The 22,934-nt window shown below is 61.5% G+C and overlaps 3 protein-coding genes across 5 annotated transcripts in view; 2 read left to right on the top strand and 1 right to left on the bottom strand.

Moving 5' to 3' along the window:
* HIP1 (huntingtin interacting protein 1) overlaps positions 1-4,067 on the top strand; it is a 52,148-nt gene extending 48,081 nt beyond the window's left edge. For all 3 annotated transcript variants that reach the window (XM_030029493.2, XM_030029494.2, XM_030029495.2), the window contains 5 exons: positions 112-217; positions 459-582; positions 804-865; positions 1,453-1,564; positions 1,907-4,067. In XM_030029493.2, the coding sequence (XP_029885353.1) occupies positions 112-217; positions 459-582; positions 804-865; positions 1,453-1,564; positions 1,907-1,917 (415 nt within the window). In that variant the 3' untranslated portion in view covers positions 1,918-4,067. The remainder of the gene's footprint in view (positions 1-111; positions 218-458; positions 583-803; positions 866-1,452; positions 1,565-1,906) is intronic.
* A 1,431-nt stretch (positions 4,068-5,498) lies between these two features.
* Positions 5,499-18,866, top strand: POM121 (POM121 transmembrane nucleoporin). The gene is made up of 13 exons (XM_030029492.2): positions 5,499-5,785; positions 5,863-6,078; positions 6,432-6,596; positions 8,494-8,574; positions 8,876-9,047; positions 10,088-10,179; positions 11,013-11,083; positions 11,817-11,941; positions 12,342-12,444; positions 12,768-12,941; positions 13,284-14,987; positions 15,716-15,844; positions 16,075-18,866. The coding sequence occupies exons 1-13, from the start codon at positions 5,499-5,501 to the stop codon at positions 16,167-16,169; spliced, it is 3,414 nt and encodes a 1,137-aa protein (XP_029885352.1). The 3' UTR covers positions 16,170-18,866.
* Positions 18,867-19,018: 152 nt separating this feature from the next.
* NSUN5 (NOP2/Sun RNA methyltransferase 5) lies at positions 19,019-22,817 on the bottom strand. The gene is made up of 10 exons (XM_030029498.2): positions 22,674-22,817; positions 22,289-22,411; positions 22,037-22,211; positions 21,848-21,956; positions 21,430-21,568; positions 20,878-20,993; positions 20,288-20,466; positions 20,000-20,204; positions 19,770-19,922; positions 19,019-19,584 (listed from the first exon to the last, which is right to left on the bottom strand). Exons 1-10 carry the CDS (start codon positions 22,764-22,766, stop codon positions 19,479-19,481), a joined length of 1,398 nt encoding a protein of 465 aa, XP_029885358.1. The 5' UTR covers positions 22,767-22,817; the 3' UTR covers positions 19,019-19,478.
* Positions 22,818-22,934: the final 117 nt, after the last annotated feature.

Here is a 22,934-nt window from a genome sequence, read left to right as displayed (position 1 = left end):
TAAGTGCCACTGTCACTGGAGGGGGGAGAGGATGGCAGGGTCCTGCTGTCCCCACAGGGAGGGGACGGGGGTGGTGGGAGGATGCCCCAGCCCCTCTCTGCCCTCCCACAGCGATGCTGCTGACCTGGTGGTGCAAGGCAAGGGGACATTCGAGGAGCTGATGGTCTGTTCCCGGGAGATCGCGGCTAGCACTGCCCAGCTGGTAGCAGCCTCCAAGGTAGGAGCGTGGCACCTTGGGAGGCTCCTCTGCCGCTGCCTGCATCACCTGGCAGCTCCCCCCACCACTGCCTGCACTTGGCTCTGGGAGAGATGCTCTGTCCCCGAGCAGGAAGCAGCAGGGCTGCTCCCCTGGCCGTGGTTTGGGGTGACCCTGGCGCACCACGTGGTCACCCCAAACCATAGGGGTGGTCTGCTCGCCCAGCAGGGCCTAAGCGCACCCCTCCTCGCTGCCCCGGCAGGTGAAGGCAGACAAAGACAGTGCTAACCTTTGCAAGCTCCAACAAGCCTCCCGGAGCGTCAACCAGGCCACGGCTGGCGTGGTGGCCTCCACCAAGGCTGGGAAGTCGCAGGTGGAGGAGAAAGGTAAGCGTGGGGCTGCAGGAGCATAGACCTGCCCTGAAACCTCTGCTCTTCACGCTCGCTGTCTTCAGTTGGCTGTGCCCCGGTGGTCTCTGCCTGTGGCTGCCCCTTGCTCGCTGTCTGCGTATCCCACGGTGGCAGACCCTGCCAGCGGCATGGGAGCTGCCAGGGTTCTGAGCAGGGGAGTGGAGCTGGAGGGGGGCTGGTGGTGTCTTTCTCCACAGACAGCATGGACTTCTCCAGCATGACACTCACCCAGATCAAGCGGCAGGAGATGGACTCACAGGTAGGAGATTCTTCCATGTTTTGGGAAACACATCTGCTGGTGCCTCGCTTGGGCTAACGAGAGGCTGCCTAGGCTGGGGGAGAGATGGGTGGGGGCACCCTGCCTGGCTGCCCGACCCCAGGCAGCACCAGCTCGTGGGGAAAGCCCAAGATATGAAGGCAACAGATGGGTTTGCCCAGGAGCTGCGTTGCAGTTGGTCCTCGAGCCTTCCCTGACACTGTCCCCATCACAGCACAACAGCCCATGACCTCCCCCTGCTCCTGCGTGTCTGCCGGGCTGCCCCACAGCACCCACCTCCAGCTGGCACGGGGCATCCCCGGGGAATTCCTCTTCCCTGGGTGTCCACATGGGTCGCTCTGTCTTCACCTGCCTGCACAGGCAGCGCCCACCTGAGCTTGATCCCCTCCACAGGATCACTTGCCATCAGAGCACTTGTGGGATGTACCTTGGTGGTCTTTGAGCTCGATAGCAGGGAGATAGCGGGTTTGAGAGGGGGGTGGCCAGCCCAGCATGGCTCTGTGCCAGCTGGAGAACCTGGGTGCTGTGCCAGGGCGCAGGGTGACCATGGTGTGCATGATGTCATTCAGGTGCGGGTGCTGGAGCTGGAAAACCAGCTGCAGAAGGAGCGGCAGAAGCTGGGGGAGCTGCGCAAGAAGCACTATGAGCTGGCAGGAGTGGCAGAGGGCTGGGAGGAGGATGGTGAGTGGATCCCAGTCCTGCTCCCGCTGGGAAGCTGCACCAGGAAGGAGTGGGGCAGGATGGGGAAACCCTGCCTGCAATCCAGGCAGTGAGCAGGCGTGGGTTCTGCTCCGGCTGGCGTAAGTGGAACCCAGGGATAGTTGGCACATGTGGGCAAAGCCACAGGGCCCCTGATCTGTGCAGGAGCCTGTGGGACCCGCATCGCCCCTGGGCAGTGTGCTCGGGTGCTACTGGGGCTCTGCTGCCCTGCAAAGCTCTGGGATGCCAAAGGGATGGGGCAGAGGGATGCTGGGGGGGGCACCGTGTTGCTCCACACCTCCTTACCCTCTCTCCCTCCTCCAGCTGCAGATTAACACCCGTGGTGGAGGCAGCCCCATGGCGGGACACCCCCATGGCGGGCTGCAACCCAGCTTGGTGCAGCCTTTTGGGAAGATCCACAATAAACCGGTGCAAAAGCCACCCCGAAGCACACGTCCTCCACGTCCCCTCTGCCAAGAGCCGCCTCCAGCGCCGGAGCACCAAGAGCCACCTGGCGAGACCCCGGGGCCGGGAGCAAGGGCTCGCCGGCCTGACGCCAGCTGCAAACCGCACGTGTATTTATTAGAGCTGCTTGGGATTGGGGGGGGGGGGTGTCTCCAGGGGGGTCTTTAACCCTTTAATTTTGTTTTTGCACAGATTTTTTGAACTCTTTGAGCCGGCTCTGGCTGAGCGAGAGCATTCAGGTTTCTTTTGCCTCTCGCTGCTTCTCCAGCCTTAACCCGGTCCCTGGCTCGGTGCAAACATCCCCCCCTGCAAAGGAGCCTGCCATGGTGCCAGGGGCCCCAGGGGTGCTGCTGGGTCGGAGCCAGCTTTTGGGGTGCTGCTGGGCTTGGTGCTAGGTGTGCTCCCCCCTCCGGCAGGGGCACCGTGTGCCTTTGGCCACTTCAGGGTGGGGGGGAGTGTTCCCATGGGACAGCCCGGCTGGTGAGACCAGGGTGCCGGCAGCAGAACTGAGAGCAGCCAGCGGTGAGGAGGGAGTGGGTCGGACAGTGGGAGGGGTGCTGCCTTGAGGTCCTGTCCCACCATCCTGGGTCCCAAAAATGCCCCCCTAGCCCTGGAGCTGGGCTGCCCTGCCCCGACAGATCACTGTGTTCATGCCAGCAATAAACCCTCCGCAAGGTGCTGGGCACGGGTTTGGGCAACTGTGGTGCCACCACACAAGCCACCAGCTCCTGGGGATGGGGGGTGGCTCTAGGGCAGCAGCACAGAGTCTTTGGGGGGCAGTTGGGGTGCCCCAACACCAGAGCATGCTGAAGCCAGAGCGAGCAGCTCCCCATGCCCGCTCGCTCTGGGCTGGTGCCACTCCTGTGTCCTCGCCACCCTCTTTGTTGCATGGGGGATCGGTGCTGGCGGTGCCATGGGCAGGGGCAGCTGTGGGGCTGGCTCTGGCCGGGGAACCTTTGTGCCTTGGAGCAGGGGGCTGGGAGGGCAGGGGGGTGTCTGCCAGCTCCGGCCCCCCACCTCATCTTGCTGCAGCGGGGACAGTGACATCAGCCTGCGCAGCAATGTCCCCATCCCCCATGGCCACTCCCATGGTCCTGCTGGTGCCCCTTGCAGGGCCAGGGTGTCCTTGCCAGCCTGGCAGCATCGCTGCCTGCACCCTGCCTTCAGGCAGGTGCCGATTCCTGAGCGGGGAGACAGCCAGACCACCCCCGTCACGGTGCTGGGGGTGCAGGATTTGGCCTTTCTCCCTTTAGGAAGTGATGGCATTGCCCAGAGTGGCTGGGCTATCACTGCGTGCTTTCCCAGTGATATCCGTCAGCCTTTGGCTGGCAGTCGGAGCAGTGGGACCCTCCTGCACTCCCATGCCATCACCATGGCCTCAGGGCTGCCACCCGCTATGCGCAGGAGAGCGCAACCATCCACCATGCAGGGACCTGGTGTCCCCGCATCCCCCAGCCAGCCCTGCTGCCAACACACCCACTCTGTGCCCCCAGCCTGCTGCGCGCCCCTTGGGGACCTTGGGGCTCCCCCTGACTCCCCACACCCTGCCATGGCCGTACCCTGACCTGCACCAGCTCCCCTCTGGATGCAATACGAACCATCCCGTTCCTGCAGGACATGAGGAACCCCCAAACCCACCCTGCTCTTTTGGGTGGGGGTGGTCTCACCTGTGCGGGGTACCCCCAACTACCTCAGGCCTCCAGGCTGGGTCAATGCCAGGGGGCAGCAAGGGTGTCGCGGTGGCGGCAGGGGCTCGGGGACAGCGGCACCGCTCTCAGCTGAAACCACTTCTTTTTGTATCTCGGTCGGGTGCTGGCAGGGGGCAAGTGTCCCCCACACCATCCCCGGTGCTGGCGGCTGGCAATGGGGATGGCAGGGGTTTCCCTCCACTGCAGGTTGGGTTGGTTGTTTTTTTTCATTGTATGATAATAATTACTACATTGTGTGTTTTCGATTTTTCAATAAAGCCTTCAGCCCAGCCCTGCCGGCTCCAGGGTGGTTGGCAGCTGGGCTGAGTCACCGTGGGTGTCCCATGGCTGTGCTCAGCCCCCTGCAAAAAATAGCTTGGGGAGGTGCTGTTGAGGTGACCCAGGTGATGTACTGGTGATGATGTCCCCTTCCTGGCTCTGTCCCCAGGGCCACCCTGCACATCATCTGTTGCTCCTTGGGAGGGGAGCAGGACCTGGTCCCTGCTCAGCCCTGAGGAGCAGGGGTGGCTTTAGCCTCCCCACCACCCCGGTCCCTTTGGTGACGCTGCAGTGGGGGGGTTTGGGGGGGGGTGGTGTGTAGAGCACCCTGCCCTTCCCAGCTGTGCTGCAGGGTCACCCTGGCAGGGCCATCTCATGGGGGTCCTGCTGCTGGATGGCCCATGGGGGCCACGGACAGGGAGATGCTCAGGGGAATGTCCCCTCTCAGGTGTGACACTGCAGCAGGACGTCATGCTCCCTGGGTGCCCTCCCACCCTGGGCTGCAGGAGGCCCTGTGACAGCCTGTCCCTGCAGCTGTGGTCTGTCCCCACAGCCATGTTCTGCAGGGTCCCTGCCATGGTCCCCTGCTCTGCAGGACACAGCAGGGCTGCAGAAGCTGCAGGCAGCTGGCAGGCAGCAGGGTGGGCAGCACTCCCCTGGATAGCCGTGTCCCCTGGGGACCCAGTGGCGCAGCCAGCCAGAATGTCCTTCCCACGATCCCCAGCACGGCGTGGGGTGGCTCATCCTCAGCCCTTGCCTTGCAGAGCAGGCTGCTGGTGGTGGCACCCTTCAGCCGAGGCGGGGGGGACAGGGGCTGGCCACGCAGGGAGCTGCCCCTGCACCCGCTGGGGACCGGGGACAGGCAGGTGCTGGACTGAGGCCCCGGGCCCACGAGTGCCTGCGGCGTTGGGTCAGGGATGGGGACGTGCAGGGACACGCGGGTGACTGTAGGGGCTGGGACAAGGGGGACACAGAGGCTGGAACGGTGCAGGGGGGCTGTAGGGGACAAGACGGGGATATGGAGATGGGGGGGGGGACGCGGGGATCTGGATGGCAACGAGGACGCTGGTTTTGGAGTGGGGATGGGGAAAGGGGAATCTGGGTGGGGGGAGACATGGTCGTCAGGGTGGGACCGGGGGGACTGTGGACAGGAGGACACGGTGGTCGGGGCCACGAGGGTCAGGGTGGGGGGCGGGCACGCGGGCTGGGACGGGGGCTATGGGGGCGGAGGTGGGGGACACAGCGGTCGGGCTGGGGGGATGGGAGGACACGGGGGTCCGGACGGGGTCACACGCGGGTCGGGAGCGGGAAGGGGGAGGGGCCACCGCGGCGGGGACAGGGACCTGGGGGCGGGGCGCCGAGAGGGTCTGGCCCCGCCCGCCCCGGGCAAAACCCGCCCCAGCGCCCGCCCCGCCCCGCGCAGTGCATGCCGGGCGGCCGCGGCTGGCGGGCGGCTCGGCGCGGCGCGGCTCGGCTCGGCGGCGATGGCGGGGGGCGGGCCGGGCGCGGCGCGCTGGGGGCGGCGGGGCGCGGCGACGGCGCTGGCCCCGGCGCTGGCGCTGGCGCTGGCCCTGGCCCTGGCCATGGCCATGGCCTGCCTGCTGCTGCTCCGGGGCGCGCTGCTGGGCGCGGCGGCGCTGGGCGCGGCGGGGGCCTGGTGCGCGATGCGGCCCGGCCCGCCCGCGCCGCGCCCGCCCGGCAAAGCTGCCGCCAATGGGGGCCCGGCCGCCCCCTCGGGCCGGCCCGCGAGGGCCCCGCCGCGCCGCCTCGGGTAAGCGGGGCGTGGGAGTGGGGGTGGAGGGCCGGCCGGGCGAAGCCCCGGCGGCGCTGACCCTTCTGTCCCCCCAGGGCCCCGCCGGCCGCCCCGCACTGCCCGCCGCAGGCTCCGCGCCGCCGGTACCCGCTGCCGCAGACCCGAAGCGCCGTACCGGTCGGCCTGCCCGCCGCCCGCTGGGAGGGCTGCTCGCCCAGGAGCGCGCCCTGGGCTCGTCGGGCCGGCCCGCTCCGCAGCCCCGTCACCGTGAGGATTGCCCGGCCGGATGCCGGCCTGACCCGCTCCCCAGCGTGAGTACGGCAGTGGGGACCGGGCCCCGCTTCGGCCTTGCCTCACGGGCGGGCAGCGCCCGAGGAACTAACCCTTGACCGGGCTGACCCGGGGGAAACCGGTTACCTGGCCCTCAGCTGGTCCCGCTGCCCAGAGCAGTCCCCTGGGGACAGCACACTGCTCCCGGCCTGGCTCCATCCCCATCCCAAGCCTTGCTGCCTTGTGGGGAGGATTGGGTGATCCGAACCTTCGGGAGAGGCTGTGCAGGAGAGCCCTCTCCCCACTTCCGTGGAAGCAGCCAGGGCACCGGGTGGGGGGATCCCACTCTGGGGATCCCAGCTTGCCTAACACCTTGCCTTGCTTTGCCTCACAGCCTGGAGCAGCTGGTCTCACGCATGGCCTTCCCGGCCAACAGCAGCCTGGACCCATGTGCAAAAGAGACTGTGCTGAATGCCATCAAGGAGAGCAGGAAGAGGGCTGTGGAGCAGGAGGAGGAGGAGGACCAGGCTTTTGGGAACGATCAGGAGAGCAAGAGAAGGTAATAAGCCAGCAGTCCAGGTCACTGCCCACGTGTTGGGAAGGTTGTAAGTGACACTGGCGCTTCAGTGGTGACAATGGGATGTGTCCCAGAGCGTGCTGGGCCTGGTGTGACCAGGAGTCTGGGTTGGAAAAGTCCTGTGGGAATTGAACCGCGGAGAGGAAGCACACCCCATCATCCAGCCTTCTGGGCTGTGTTGGAAAGTCCTCCGAGAGTTCTTTTTGTCCTTGAGATCAAAGGGATGTGGTTTAGGTTTTTGTCTGGGCAAGCTTGTGGGTCAAGCATGTTCCCCGGCATTGCTGGTGTTGTTAGAGGCTGGGGTGTGGATTGGGGAAGCCTGGCAGGGCTCCCTGGCAGGGAGGGTGGCCTCTGTCATCACAGGGGTTTGCAGACCAGGGAAACTTGGTGTGAAATGCTGGTATCTGCCATAGGCTTATCATCTCTATTCTTCAGTCAGCCCCAGGCTCACAGGAGAGACAGGATCCCCAAGTTGTACAGCCCCAACTGGAAGCATTGCGCTTTAAAAGATCTGCATGCTTCCGTTGTGCACTCTAGCTAGCAAAAGGAGGTAAAAACACAAGGGTAAACGAGAGACTATCTTCTGCTTTTGTTAGTCAAGGTCAGCGATTTCCAGCTCCAAGAAATGAGGGTGCGGTGTCTTTGCCAGTGCTCTGAGAAGGACAAGGCATAAATCCTGGGTGCCAAGGTCTGCCAGAACCTTTCTAACTACCTGGGCACAGCACTGCCTCGCTGTTCTTCTTTCTCCTCCTCTTTTTCATCCTTCCACTTGTGTATGTGGAGGCCATTTGCCTCGTGCCCCTCTGCCCCTCGCATGCCCGGGCTGCCTGCCTGGGCTTAAGCAGGGGAGCTGAGAGACAACAGAAGAGCGGCTTGGGCAGTGCCCAGGCGCATTGTCCTGTGTGCTGTGCTGAGGCTGCTGCTAGAGTGGCTCTGAGAGTGCAGCGGGATGAGTGGCAGTTTGCAGGAAGCCACCAGCTGCCTTCCTGCTGCAGCAGGGCATGCCCTCCTCTCCTCCATCACTGGATTTCCCTCTACCCTTCAACTTTTACCTCAGCTTGGTGAGTCTGAGCCCCACTAGCTGAGCAGGATGACAACAGGATGGGTGCACAGACAGGATCGGCTTGGTTTTTTTCTTAATTCTGTTTTTTTTAACATGCCAATACCCAGCTCTGCCGTGACAGCCAATTTTGAGGGCATTAAATCCTGGCAAGCACGAAGAATGCTTGTAGGCAGAAAATCACGTGACCTTTGAGGGCAGAAAGGAGCCTGTGTCAGCTGGAGAGCGCTGGATCGCCTGTGCAACGGGGTCAGCGTGCTTGAGCTCGGGGGAAGCGCTTGGGCTAAGTGACAGGGCTGATCGTACACCTCCAGCTCTGCTTCACAGCAGGGTTTGCTTTAAGACTTTTAGACTTCGGGTCTTCACCATATCATTGTGGGAAGGGGTATTCAGTTTCTGACTCAAACAGTCTGGGGCACTGACTAGGAAGAGGTAGGAGATCTGAGTTTTGGAGCTCGGATCCATTCCAGAAACGACCTGCTGAGACTCTCTGAAATGTATTGGCTTAGAATAATGGATTTGAGCAAAGATTTCATTACATCAAAACTACTCTGCCCAGCAGGCATCTAGAGGAGCTGCTGGTGCTTGGGAGGAGGCAGCTCGAGGTGAGGGTCAGTGAGGACAGGACCAGGTGGAGAGAAAATCTGCAGCAGGATAGGGAAAACCTCTGTCCTTAGGTGTTGGGTGACAAGAAAAAAGCAAGGTTTGTGCTTTCGCAGTGCCGAGCCTGCCTGGAAGGGGTCTTTTCCCAAAGCTGGGAGGGCAGCCCCCTCTCTGTTGCCTCCACACTACCTCAGGCTTCTGCCCTCTCTCCTGCAGGCGCCACGATAGCAGTGGAAGTGGACAGTCAGCGTTTGAGCCACTGGTAGCCAACGGTGCCCCTGCCTCTCTCATACCCAAGTAAGTGTCCAGCGGGCCTAAAGCACCTGCTGTGAGCTGGGAGGGGGGGGTCTGAAAGCCTGTGGGCTCTGGAAGAGGTGCTTGACTTTTGCTTCGCGGGAGAGCAAGAGAGGCTGTGGCCGTGCCTTCAGTCTGTCACCCTGAGCACAGGCCAGTGGCCATAAGGGCAGTGCTGCTGTTGAGGCCTCTTTCCAAGCCCTGCACTGTGAGAGAGCGGGGTTGCTTTCCTCCACCCACCCTGCATTTAAAGTACCTGTAGACAGAGTGGTGTGGAGCTCACAAAATCTTTAACCTCCTTTAGGCCTGGCTCTCTGAAGAGGGGCCTTGTCTCGTACTGCCTGGATGACTGCTCAAACAAGAGGTCACGCACCTCTTCCATGAGTTCCCTCAACAATACATATGCTGGCGGGATCCCCAGCTCCATCCGCAATGCCATCGCCAGCTCCTACAGCTCCAGCCGGGGCCTCTCACAGGTAGGAAACAGCGTGCCGAAGGCAGCGCCAGAGCCCAGTGCAGTGGCTCAACCCTCCTCTGGGATCGCCCCATGTAACTCACACCCTGGGCTCATAAGAAGAGAGCAGTGTTGCTGGGTGCCTGGCAGTAAGCACTGCAGGGAGTCTCCAGCGCAGCTCAGCCAGGCAGTTTCACCTCCTCATGGGTTAGGCAGGCTGGCAGCAGCAGGCAGCGATGTTACTTGTCCTTCAGTGCACAAAGCTGGGGGAGTCCCCAGGCTGAGCTGTCCTGCTTTAGTGCTTGTTCTACATCAACGCAAGAAGGAGGCTTTTTTTCCCCTCCCTACTCAGCCTTAGCCAGTCTGCTAGGGTAGATAGATCCAGGTGAAAGGAAAAAAAAAAAAGTCACTTTGCTGCCACCTTTTCAGCTGTGGTCAGGATGTATTGGAGCTGTGCACTCCCACTTTGACCCAGGTCCCCCCAGCCACTGCTGACCTTTAATAAAACACTGCTTACATCCTGAGTCAGGCTTGCAGATGTGACGGTGGGCCGTAGCCATGCCTAACAGAACTCTGCGGTCTGGGTGGGGAAAGGTTTCCTGCAGGATATATTGGTAGGGAAAGGTTTCCTCCAGCTGGGGCTAGTCTAAAATCCTTGAGGTGGGATCCATCCGCTCTGAGCTCCTGGTGAGGAGGTGGCCTGTACCTGCCAGAGCAGCGCCGCGCATGTGAGGGTGTTTGCAGCAGCCAGGCAGCCTCTGCCTGTGCTGTACAAAGGTTAGAGCTGGCATCTGACCATCAGCGTCCTCCTTCCCCATCCTCTCAACCAGGCTGTAACAAGCCTGGAGGCTGCTTGCTCCCAGAGCAGATTCGGTTTGGGCTGGCCAGACTGCATTCCACGGAACGTGGAAGGGAGTTAAGCGGTGTTGAAGCAAAAGAGGTTCTGGACTCGTTAGCCACGGCCCTGGGAGATGGAATTTAATCTGTGGGCAAGCAGGAGGACTGGAGGCTGTGCTCCCTGCCAGCCCCCGTATTGAGTTACTGCTGGTCTCTGTGTTCCAGCTGTGGAAGAGAAGTGGTATGAGCGTGTCCCCACTGTCCAGCCCAGCGTCCTCCCGCTCCCAGACACCAGAGTGGCCTCTCAAGAAAGCCAGGTAACTAGCCACTCACTCAGCGAGCACCTGCTCGTCGATGCCAGCCAGGAAGAGAGCAGTTGCTTCCACTGGAGCCAGGACAGTCCAGGCCCCTTTCTGAGACGTGGCTGCTGCGTCACCTACCGGTGTGGAAACCCCCTCATGTCAATTGGCATCCCTGCCGCCTTGTTACACTGTGGTCCTGGCAGCAGCGCTGAGCTGCACCATCCCTGCCCTGCTCCCAGGCCAGGTTAGAGATTTAAGGGCTCAGGTTGCTGCAGAGGTGACATTGCCTTGTGGCATTGGCATGGCCTGGGTTGCTGTTTGCCAAAATGTTGGGAAGAGACAGGCCTTGATTTTTGCCATCTCCTCAAAATCAATTAACGGGAGCTGCAGTAGGGGTTGTATTTTAGCGCCTGCCTTGGAGCACAGGCCCTTGTTCTCCTCTCTCCTGGCTCAGAGAAGGACCTGAGCTTATGTCAGAACTAAAACTGACATAACCACCTGCCCTGGCGATAGGGTGGGTCCAAGCCAGGGACTTGCAAGGGGCAGCAGCTTCCATCTGGGACCCCCAGCTGCCACCCTGAGGCTGACTTGTCCTGTGGAGGGTGCGCAGGCTCAGCAGCCAACCAACCTGGGGTGCTGGAGAGGGGAGCAGCTCCTCTGACTGGAGCTGCTTTCAGGCTGGTGTGGTGAGGGCAAGGCTGTTGTCCTGACGTCTGTTGTTTGGCGGAGGCAAAGAAACACACCAGGGGTGCTGCTGGGAGTCCTTAGTGCCTTTGGTCTTGTCCTGCTCCCTGGGGACAGGGCCAAGCCTGGGGTTAACCCTAACTGGCACTCTCCCACTTGTGCAGGGAAGAGGAGTTGCATCGCTCCAACACTTCCACTCCAGTGAAATCGGACAAGGAGCTGCAGACAGAGAAAGGTGAGCGTAGGTGGGCCCCAGCTCTGTGCCCGGGTTGGATGGGCCACCAGTGCGAGCAAGCAGCAGGACAGGAGGTAGCTGAGGTCTGCAGGTGGGATTGGCTTGAGCTGTCACCTGGAGACTAGGAACATGCTGGTCCCAAGGCGGTGGCACTTCTGCTGGCCTCAGCAACTGCCTTAAAGGATTTCCAGGTGATAAGCAAGGGGTGCTGACAGTGTTGGTGTGCTAGCAGATGCCTGGGAGCTGGCTTGCAAGGGGGAACACCAGCCCCCAAGCCAGCATGGGTCCAGGTGTCAGCCTTGGGGCAAGATCTGCTGTGGTACAAGTAGCACCCTGATCAAATTCCAGGCTGAGCTTATTCCAATGCTTCCTCAGCTAAAATGGAGAGGAAATCCTTTGTGCCCATCTCAGATAGGGTCCTGTGGCATAGCGCTAGATGTGGCTCATGCAATTTGCGTGGTTTGTAGTTTGGGTAGGCAGTGTGCCAGGGACCATCTGTGGAGGTGGGAAGGGGCCACTGCCCCAGCGGGCTCTTGTAACAGACTGCCCTGGGATGTGTTGCAGCCAGCTGCTTTTCCAGGGCATCGCAGCATTGTTCTCAGCTTGAAGCCGTGCCCCTGTCTCTGCCCTCTGAGATGGGTCATCCAGAGAGGAGTCAGAAGGGACAGCCCTGTTGGTACAAGCCAAACGCCTCCTCTGCCTGGAGCTGGTCCTGACTTGTCTCCTTCTGTAGTGGTAGAGACGCCAGTGCGGAAGAAGCAGAATTCCCTGAGCCCACCATCCATGTCGGGGAGCAGCGGGAAGCGCAAGCGAAAGATCCAGTTGCTGTCGTCTCGCCGGGGAGACCAGCTGGCGCTGGTACGTCGCTGTCTCACAGCCCCTTTTGCCCTCCTCTGGCGATAGAATGTGCTCACTGCAATTTCTGCAGGGCTGGGGGGAGACTGACCTGCCTGCCCTCAGGAAGGAGGCCCCGTCCTTGGCCGAGTGGGAAGTGACGCTATCCCCAGCCCCAGTGTCTGGTGGGCTGTGCGTGATTGTGCTGCCTGCTGCCGGACCAGGTAATGGCCTGGGGAAGGCCTGCCGTGCCCTCAGCGCCAAGCCGGGGGCCAAAATGAATGGGGATCGGAGCTCCGCGGTAGCGTGCTGTGGCAGAACTACCTGCTTCACGGGTCTTGCGACGGCCAGCCTTCACCACACATTCAGAGAGGCTCTGCTGGCTTCCCTGAGAAGGAGCTAAGCTGCTGCTCTCTCTTGGCAGCCCCCACCACCTCAGCTGGGCTACTCCATCACGTCGGAGGACCTGGATGCGGAGAAGGCGGCAGCGTTGCAGTGGTTCAACAAAGTCTTGGAGGATAAGGCTGGTAAGGACAGCCTGGGAACATGGAGGGGACAGCAAGGAGAAGAAACCCAGGGCCAGGGCTGGCAGGGCAGTGGGGTGTCTGCATAGCACAGCCTGGGGAAGCTCCTGGGCCAGTCCTGCCTGGTACTCGGGTCTGGGAATGCTCTTGGTGCCTTCAGACTCAGGAGAGCTTGTGCCCTAGAGTCCCCAGAGTGATGGGTGAGGTTCCCCAGGGCCAGAGCTGCGGGATGTTCATGCAGTTTCCCTACCCACTGGGAAAGCTCTGCTAAGGAGTAGTCCCCTACAGTGAGTTGTGGGTCCTGATTTCTTGCTCCTTCCCAGTAGATGTGGACCCCAGCACCACTGCAGAGACTACGCCTGTGTCCAGGCCACTGGCGTTCACCATGACGTCCCCGGGGCCTGCGCCTGCCTCAACAGCTCCTGCCCCGGCCAGCACCAACTCACTCCTGGACAGCCTGAAGAAGATGCAGAGCAGCCAGGCTGCGCCCTCGCCAGCAGGTGAGGAGGAGGGCTGGCAGAGTGGGACTTCGGCAGAGCAAGGCAGGCATGGAGGGAGTTCTATGTTGCCTCTGTGGGAGGCAGGTGGCAAAACTCCCTGTTCAAATGCTCTGCTGGCAGCGGAGCTGGCAGGCATGTCTTGGGGTGGAGGGGGTGGCAAGTTTGGGGATGCTGAGCCTGTGGTCCTGTTGGGAGCTGCAGTAAGTGTGGAGGGCTGGGTCTGTCTGGTAGGGCAGGTGCTGCTCCACAAGCCTTTGCAGCAGTGGGGTGGGTGCCTGGCAGAAGGGCTGTCTAGCTGTAAGTGACCCCCTGTTGCTAAATAAGCACTCTCCCCCTTTCCAGACTCCACTGGAGCTGCGGTAGCATCCCAGCCGCCTTCATCAGCTGCACAGCTGCCTGCTCCTGCTGTATCGCTGGAGTCGAGTTCTCTGCCTGCCACCTCTGCTGACACCAAGCCTGTGCCCGTGTTGAGCACGCCTGCCCCTACTGCCCCCGCTGCCTTAGGGGTGCAGGCCCCCAGCAGTCTGGCACCTCCTGCGTTGACAGAGCTGGGCCAGACCCCCAGCAAACCTCCTTCTTTCCCGAAGCCAAGCATCCTTTTTGGGATGCTGTACACCCCACCTGCCAGCCAGGCAGCAATGACTGCAGCTGCTGCTGTGCCCACCACGACCACTGCTGTGCCCACCACGACCCCTGTCTTCAAACCCATCTTTGGCACTTTGCCAAAAAGCGAGAGCACAGCACCCTGTACGGCTGTTATCTCCACCACAGTCACCGTGTCTGCGAACTCAGGCCCTTCCTCAACATCCTCCACCACCACCATGTTCAAGCCTATCTTCGGCAGTGTCACCACAGCTTCATCTCCAGCGCAGGCCTCTCCCTTTGCCTTCAAACCAACGTCACAGCCGGCCTCGGCCGCAGATCTGCCAGCAGCCTCCATGACTACCGTGGCAGGATTCACAGGTCTCCCTAACGTCATCTTCACCACCGCAGCTACGACTGCCACTATGCAGAGTTCCTCCACAGATGCCACTATTAAACCTGTCTTCAGCTTTGGACTCAACCCCCCTGCCTCCACCGGCCCCACTGCCAGCCTGACCGTCTCCGCTGCCACATCCACCAGCACATCTCAGCCCTTCCTGTTCGGGGGCCTGGCCAGCTCAGCTCCCGGCACAGAAACCAGCTTTGCCACCCCAGGGCCTGTGTTCCAGTTCGGAAAGCCACCTCCAGCCACGGTCACTGCCACCACCAGTGTCCCAGGAGGCCCTGCCTTTGGCCAAGCACCTTCAAACTCAACAGCTCCTACCACCACTGTGGGCTTTAGCATATTTGGGGGCACCACGCTGACCTCTTCTACCCCAGCCACCACAGATCAAGCAACGTTGACGTTCGGCTCATCTGTTTCAGCTTTTGGCAGTTCCTTCAGCACAAATGCGAAGCCGCCACCACTGTATCCCGGCGCAGCGAGTCAGCCCACCTTCAGTGCTGGTGCTGCGGAGAGCCAGCCGCCTGCCAGCAAGCCTGCTGCTGGCCCCGTCACCTTTGGCCCCCCATTCAGTTTTGGAACCCCTGCGGCCCAGTCCACTGCTCAGCCGGCATTTGGCAGCGGTGCTCAGCCAGCCTTTGGCACAACCAGTGCCCAGGGTTCCTTCGGCACCAGCAGCACTCAGGTGGCGTTTGGAGCCACCACGTCGGTCTTCTCTTTTGGAACAGCCACCTCCACCACCGCCAGCTTCGGTTCCACCACACAGACCACGAGCAGCAGCACCGGCACTGCCGTCTTTGGCACCACCCCTTCTCCTTTCACCTTTGGGGCGACTGCCCAGCCGGGCCCCTCCGCCAGCGCCTTTGGGATCAGCACGCCCACCCTGAGCAGCGGCTCCCCCACCGTGGGGTTCAGCTTCGGGGCTGGGCAGAGCGGGGCAGCCCCGGTGGCAACACCGTTCAGCTCTTCCCTGACGCAGAGCGCGCTGGGTGCGCAGAATCAGAGCACGCCCTTCGCCTTCACTGTGCCCAGCACGCCCAACAACAAGCCCGTGTTCGGAGGTGAGTCAGGGCAGATGGGTTTTCTCCGGGGGTGAAGGGCAGGGCTAGATTTAGGCAGCAGCTTTCCTGCTTGGACCTTGCTGAGCTCCCCAGGCTCAGCAGCCCTAGAGGGGCTGGTGCTCCTGCTGTGCGGAGCCTTGCCATGTGAAGGGAAGGCGCTTCTGTCACTCGTCCAGGTCCCCAGCCCTCGGTGATGGAGGGGAATCCTTAAATTCTGCTCCTCGGCCCCTCTGAATGCACCCTGGCTTCGCCTGAGTGCTGAGCCCAGCCAGGTGCCTGGCAGAAGCCAAGGTCTCGCCAATGCTTAAAAACAATCTGGAGCTTCTTGGCGAGTAGAAACGCTGCCAGCCAGTGATTGCAATCGCTTCTTGCTTGCTCTCTGAGGTTTTCCCTACTGCTTTGCACCCTCACTGGGCTGTCTCACCTCCCACAGAGCTGAAACCCACAGGCTGAGCAACCACTTGATCTAGAAAGACAGAGGCCCTTGTTCCTCCCTGGCCTGCAAATCCTCCTGTGCTGCCCTGCTGGCAGGAGAGCCCAGGGATTACCATGAGAGCACAACTTCTTGCATTAAAAGGGCTTCTCGGGTGAAGAGGCTGGTCCTGGGGAACTGTGGTGCTTCAGCCCCTGGAGGGAGATCTGTGCCTACTGTGGGTGCTACCAGCTTCCAAAGGCCAGGCTCTTCCTCCTTTGCCGACCCCGGCTCACAGTGGCATATTGCTTTCCAGGAACTCCTGCACCCACCTTCGGGCAAAGCACGCCCGTGCCAGGAGCAGTGGGGAGTGGAAGCAGTAGCCTTTCCTTCGGGACGCCCAGCGCTCCTGCCTCGGGCTTCGGGGGAGTCGGCGCTTCCTTTGGTAAGGAAGGAGTTGGTGCTTTGGCCTTGCAGAGCTGATGGGTCATGTTGTCCCCTTGGGCTGGGGATGGTGGAAGGGCCAGGCTGTGCTCTGGGAGACATCATGGGTGGTACCTGCTGGGCTCTGGGGGTTGCAAAACCTTCCATTCCCCTCGGGGCCAGGGATTATGATACACCCCGTGCCAGCTCTGAGTGAGGCTGCAGAGACCTGAGCAACCTTTCTGCTTCCAGGTTCATCCACCCCAGCCTTTTCCATCGGAGCAGGATCCAAGACAGGCGCTCGCCAGCGGCTGCAGGCACGGAGACAGCATACCCGCAAAAAGTAACCTCTGGTGCTGCTGGGCCCCCGCTGCCAGCCTGCAGGAGGAGCCCCTGCACTTGCATGGGGGGCTCCGGTCTAGAGTGGTCCCTGTGGCGAGACCAGTGGCGATGGGGCCAGGCTCCCCATCTCTGATGCCAGTCAGAGACCATGCTGGGTGGCTGTGCCTGGGGTGGGACAGGATAAACCAAACTCTTCTTACTTGAACAGTTTCACAGCCAAGGCTGGATGAACCTCTGTACATATCTGCAGCGTTTCCTCCCTCACTTTATTTTGCCATGTTTCATAACGTGTAAATTTTTCCCCATTTGCTTCTTCTAGCTGTTCCCATGCTTTCCTCCCCAGCCCCCTGACAGTCAGCCCCCTCCCCTGTGGCATAGCAGCCGGCAGAGCTGCATGTCTCCGCTTGCAGCCTGGCTGGAGACATGCTGCGTTCCTGCTGGCTGCCGTTCCAGGCTGCTGAGGGATGCCGTCTTCACCAGGTCCTGAAATCTTTCCCCATTGTTTCATCCCATGGACTGGTGAACACACTCCCTCTGGCTGCATTGCCATCCCTGCAGAACACGAGCCGGGGTTAGTGCCAGCCAGGCCTGGGCGTCTGAGTGCCACGGGCAACTGACCCGGCTGCAGCTGGGTGACGACCCCCTTGCTGTGACTTACATCTCCCATCAGCCTGGGACCTCGGCTGGAGGCATGGGTTGGGGATGGGTGTCCCTCCACCTGTCTCCCGGCTGCCAAGCAGCCCCACCAGGCTGCGGACTCCCCCCACCCTGCTCGTGTAAAGCCCCCTCTCTTTTGCTTTATTCGTGCTCCCGTTTCAAGGCGCTCGTTGAATCGAGTTTGGAGGAAGAACTGAACCGTGTGTGTGGCGGCATGTTGGTTATGCCGGATTTGCTGTTTGGAGTTTCTTTTTTTTGTGGGGCACCTGTCCCTTTGTGGGGGACACGCCCTAGCTAATTGGGTGTTGACAGTAGCATCACTGCGTGGCTGCTCGTGCTGGGGGAGTTGTCCCTTCGTTGTCGTGACTGAAAGGCAGGCAGCAGGGGTGGCGGGATGGGGCCTGGACCCCCAGGCATGGGGGCCCCAGCCCTGGCAGTCTCTCCCCTCCCTTCCCCTCTCTCTTGGTGCCCCTTCCCCACCTTGGGGTGCTCTGGAGCCGCTAATGGAAGGAGTCCAGAGCAGATGGGTTTCCACCCCCCTCCCCAAATCCAAATTGTTTTTCATTTTTAGCTCATACCCCTCCTTTTGGGTTTTACCAGCTCCTAGGAGCTACGGTGCTGCCTCCCTTGTTCCCATCAAGCCAGGAGCAGGGCCCTTCCCCTGCCTGGGAGCTCCTATGGGAAGAGACTGCCAGAGTCAGGGGTCACCCAAGAGCTGCCCCGCACTCTATCCCGGGCGAGGGATGGGCACCCCTGCCCATGGGCTCCGCACCACTTCCAGGAGTACTTTGCTGCCGGGTTTTTTACTCTCCGAGCCGTGTGAGTGTGTGTGTCTGCTGAAGTCTAAATTAAAAAAAGAAAAAAGAAAAAAAAAAATTGCAAACAAATATTTAAACGTTTTTTAACAAAATAAAAATTTATTTTTATATTTAAGCTGAATTGCCTTTGAATTCCTTCAAGCTTGGTTCAGTGAGGTTGCCAGACCCCCGCAGTGCTGTTGGTAGTGTTTAGCTGTGCCGTCGCAGCCTGGTGAGGAGCTGGCCCATGCCCTGGCTCTGCCCACAGGAGCTAGCTGTGCCGGGGAAAGGCAGCTATATCCCGTGGGCTCTGCCGCTGTGCGCTCCTCCTGGCCTGTAACAACATCTCCTTAATTTTAAAATGTGATGTATGTGGATGTGACTAAACTTTTTTTTTTTTTTTTTGTTATTTCTTGGAGGATGAGGAGCAGGAGCTCTTACAGTGACGAGTGGTTTTCTTGTCTGCCAGGAACAAGGTGTCTCTCCCAGCAGGTGGAAGGAGGGCAGGTGACTGGGTTGTGTGCGGTGCAGAGGGGACATGGCCCCTTAGCGAGTCGGGGCAGAGGATGTGCCAGCAGGCACCTGCTGCCAGTGCTGTCAGGGTGTTTCTAGCCTTCCCCTACCAGCACAGCTGAGGGGGTGCAGCAGGCTGTTAGAGCAGGGCAGACCTGTGAAGGAACCAGCCTGGGCAAACGTGTCCTTGGGGTTTGAGAAAAGGGTTGAAAAGGGGTTAGTGCACGAGGGCTGCCCCTGGCGATTCCTCCCTCTGCCCCAGGCAGGGTGCTGAGCCAGGAGGGTGCTTGCTACCCAGCCGTCAGGGCTGGCAGTGGCCTGAGGCAGGACAGTGGCTCCAGGGTGAGGGAGCTGGGAGCCTGGGGCTGGGGTTTGCTGAGATCAACTCCAGCAAGACCTGTGTGGCAGAGGGAGGTGTGGGATGAGCAGGGTACAAGGTGAGGGCACCCTGGGTAGCACTGGCTGTTGGTGCTGCCCCCCAAGTAGCTGCCCTATTTAGGTCCCAAGAGCCCAGCCAGGCAAGGAGCCAGGCTGTGTCCCTTCCCCACCGCACAGACGCTGCTGGGAGAGACCCATGTGACTGGGCTGCTGTATGTGGCCAGGTGGAGGCTGGGTTTTAACTCAAACTGAAGACTTGGATCATTCCTGGTGTGGCTGATGAGGATTTTAGTGTGAATGTGCAATTTTTTTCCTTGCTTCTTATGTCCCTGGTTTAAAATAAAAAGACTGTGTTCACATCTGCCTTGCCTGTGTTTGATTCCTGGGCCTGAGCAGGGCCAGGCATTGCTTGTGATCATTACCATTTCACTTTTTTCCCCCCACTTTGCCTCCATTCTGAGCAGTGGCAATTTCAGGGCAAGACTGCACAAACATGCTGGGAAACACAATGAGGAGAGAGAAACTTTAATCTATTTCATCCCTACAGTTAAAGGCTTTTCTGAAACCCTCCATCAGGCTGGGGTATTTTTAGGAGGGGGGAACATGGTAAACTAACACACCAGCTGGAGCACTCCAGCCCTGCAGGGTGCAGAAATGGGGGTGTTGCTGGACACTGGTACTGCCTGCAGACTTCCCAAGGCTGTCCCAGCCCTGGTCTGGCTTTGGGGGCAAACCTTCTGCTGGGGGCTGGTGCCAAGGGCCAGGTCCAGTTCCCCCTCCCTGGCAATAGGGTGGCCCTGGGGGTTGGCACTTGGTCCCAGGGGAGCAGGGCCTTACAGAATGCCACCAGAGCTGCAGCTGACACAAAGCTTTACTTGTGTTCAGTGGCCCCACTGTTGTTCAGGCAGCAGTGGCAGCGTGTTCCCTGCCAGCCCCAGCTGGGCACTGTGCAGTCCTAAAAATGTTGTTTCACTCCTTCACCCACTGCTTTTTCCTCTTCCTCTTCTTAGGAGCTGCTCTTGGCTCCGTTCCCTCTCCATGCTGTGGGTTGTCCTCAGCTGCCGCAGGCAGGGAGCTGCAGACAAGAGCAAACAGCCTGAACCATGCACACCAGGCCCCGCTCACCACAGTGCCATTGCTCCTACCCTCACCTCCCACACCTGCTACAGCCAGGCCCCTCCATCTTCTCTCCTCCTGAACCATGGTGTCCCCCCCAGAAGCTGCTGGAGGCAGGCAGAGCCCCCCAGGCCCTCCTCTCACCTGGGGGCAGCAGTCCCTTCCCCGTGCCGCTCCAGGACAGCCACAAAGAAGCCATGGGTGAGTGTATCTGCAGGAGAGGCGCGGAGGCAGCTCTCTGCCCCGGAGAAGGCAGCGAGTCCTCGCCAGGGCCAGGAAGGGAAGGCGTTCACCAGCCTGTATCATGGGAAAAGGGTCAGGGCCAAGCCCTGCAGCACCCTGTGCTGTCCCCGCCCCCACCAAGGCAGACACACCTGAAGGTTGAGCCCCACTCCTGTAGCACAGCCTGCACCACATCCTCGTTCTCCTCCCGGTGCAGCGAACAGGTGGAATAGACCAACCGCTGGAGAGCCGGGAAGCTCAGGGCATGGCTCAAAACCTTGCGCTGGAAGCCGGCCAGTGCCTGCAGCCGCTCAGCACTCGGGGCAGCCTCCTCCCTTGGCACCCGGTTCACCATCCCTGTGGGGACAGCAACTGTCACCCACGGGTCCTCACACCCAGAGCCCAGCTCCAGGTGGGGCAGCTGGAGACCTGTGTGTTACCTGAGCCACTGCAGGATGGGTCAAGGAGGATATAGGTCACCTTGCTGTACTTGGCGTCTCCGGGATCCACAGTCAGGAAGTCCTGCTGGGCCAGCTGGAAGCCGGTGACCCCAGCCCGCATCAGCATGGTGTTCATGGTGGCCAGGCGCTTGGTGTCCACGTCAAAGGCAAAGATCTGGCTGAAGGTAGAGCCCGGCACCCAAAAGAGGCATGAACATCCCACCCGGCCCCAGGAACCGCACTGACAGCGACAGGCTGCCCCAGCAGCCCCAAACACTAGCCATCAGCCGGGCGGGCAGAGCTCAGGAGCTGCTCCCCCAGGCAGGAATACTGAGCAGGGCCGGGGTCAGGCAGGGGCTGGGAAGTGAACCCCTCCATGACTTCACATCCCTTCAGGCCCTTCCAGTGGCCCAGCACTATCAGAGCCTCCAGCCCACCTAGGGAGAAGTGGGCATCTGCCCGAGTCAGCATTGCAGGGTGACAGGTTGCAGCTCTTCCTGCCACCTTCTCCCTGTGCTCTCTGTGGGTTCGGGGGGACCAGGGCCACCTGCATCCCTTCCCTCCGTGCCAGCACACAAACCTGCCCTCACCCCTTGTTCTTCAGGATGGCAGCCAGGTGGCTGGTCTTGTTCCCAGGAGCAGCGCAGGCATCAATGATGTGGGAGCCAGCAGCAGGGCTGAGGAGGAAGGCAGGGAGGCAGCTGGCCTGCAAGAGGGCAAAGCCCCGTGAGAGGTACAGGCAGCAAGCACCCCTGGCCCCTCCTCAGGGCATGGCTGATGCTGCGGGGTCACAGACAACCACAGACAACACCAGGCCAAGTCCACCACTACCATCCACTGCTGGAAGCCTCTGCCCGGCTCCCAGCCCCGCACTCCTCCCAGCTGCTGGTCCCCAGTTCCCTATGGGGCGTTTTTACAGCCCAGTTCAGAGCAATTCATCCTGTACCTACAGGCTACAGAAGCAAAACCGCTGGGGAACCCCATAGCTGCAGGCTGCATTCACAGTTTCCACTCAGACTTCAAGTGCTGCAGCAAAGCTGGCCCAAACCCAGCCCTTGGCATGGAGGAAGGGGCCGACCCTCCACCCATGTCAGTGGTTTCCCCCCCGCCCACTGCAGCCTCCTGCTCTCCAGCTCCCCCACCTTGTCCTGCAGAATTATGTGTCCTGAAGTGTACAGGAGGTTGTCATGGAAGTCCGTCTCCGGAGGGAAAACCAGCAGCTCCGGGAGATGAAGATCCAACAAAAATTTCTTCCCGGAGAGGGCCCTCAGTTCCTCCACACTGCCCACGAGGCACAGGGAGGATGAACACACAGTCGCACTTCACCATGCCCACGCTAGAGCCCAGGCTGAGAACCCCCTTCGCCCCACACCTCCTCTCCACTTTGGCACCAGGCAGCACCCAGAGGGGCAGACAGTAAGAGCGGGGAGTGACAGAGACCCCAATCTGGACACCGTGAGCACCAAGACCAGCAACCCTTCAGCCCACAGGACCTCGTCCCAAGCCCCTGCCGCTCACTCATGTCCCAGATAAGGTGGGATGGCAGAAAGAAACGCTCACCTGGCTGCCTTGCCCAGGTAGGAGTAGCCCTGGCGCTTGAAGAAGTCAATCGCATCGTCGACACAAGTCTTCAGGGTGTTGACTCGGACATAGCGTGGCACCTGGCAGGCTGGGGGAGCTGGCCGGGTCAGACACAACCCACCACTGCCACCAGCACAGGGAGACCACCCTACCCCAAGGCCCACTCACCTCCGGGACACGCTGCCTGCACCGGGGCCAGGAGGTCCTCGTTGCGGCTCACCTTCTGCTGCACCTTCAGGCGGGCCAGCTCAGCCTCCAGCCGGGCCCGGTGCCGCCGAGCCAGTGCCTTCCAGCGGCCCCCGCACTTCAGGCCCTTGCCGAAGAGCAGGTCGTACACCAGCACCTGCGGGGACGTGGGTGAGCCCGGCCCCACCAGCCCGGGCCCCGCCGCCAAGGGGCCGCCCCTCCGGACCCCCTTACCTTCGCCAGCGGCAGCGGCAGCTTCTTCTCGGCCCGCAGCAGCGCGGCGCCGGCCAGCAGCTTCTCAAGCACCGAGGAGTAGCGGAGTGTCTCGGACACCAGGGCGTACAGCTGCCGGACGTGCTGTGGGGCGGTCAGGGGCTGCCCGGGGACGGGGCCCGAGCCCGCCGCCGACCCCTCCTGGCCTCCCCGCCTCGCGCCTAGACCCACCACCCCCCCCCGGGTCTAGTCCCCCCCGAGCCTAACTCCCACCGGGCCTCCCCACCTCGGGCCTAAACCCCCGCCCCGGGCCTAACTCTCACCGAGCCTCCCCGCCTCGGGCCTAATCCCCACCGGGCCTACCGCTTCCGGCCTAACCCCCCCCGGGCCGCCCCCCGCCCCGCACCGGGAAGCGGCTGTTGTACACCAGGGTCTTAATCCCGCCGTCGCCGCGCTCCAGCCCCTCCAGGACGGCGGCGGCCGCGCTGTAGAGCGCCATGTCCCCGCCGGGCCGCGTGCGACCGCCGCCACTTCCGGCGGTATGACCTCCCGGCCGGTAGGGGGCGAGCGGCGGAGCCGGGGCCTGGCGGGGCCCCTCGGCAGCCGCCGGGGAAGGGGGCGGGCCCGGGCCCGGGCCCCCTGGGCCGCACGGCCGGCGGGAGGAGGC

This window comes from Aquila chrysaetos, chromosome 10 (assembly GCF_900496995.4).
Source record: "Aquila chrysaetos chrysaetos chromosome 10, bAquChr1.4, whole genome shotgun sequence".
NCBI lineage: Eukaryota > Metazoa > Chordata > Aves > Accipitriformes > Accipitridae > Aquila > Aquila chrysaetos.
Note: the sequence above shows the minus strand (reverse complement) of the source record. Positions and strands in the feature narration are given on the sequence as shown.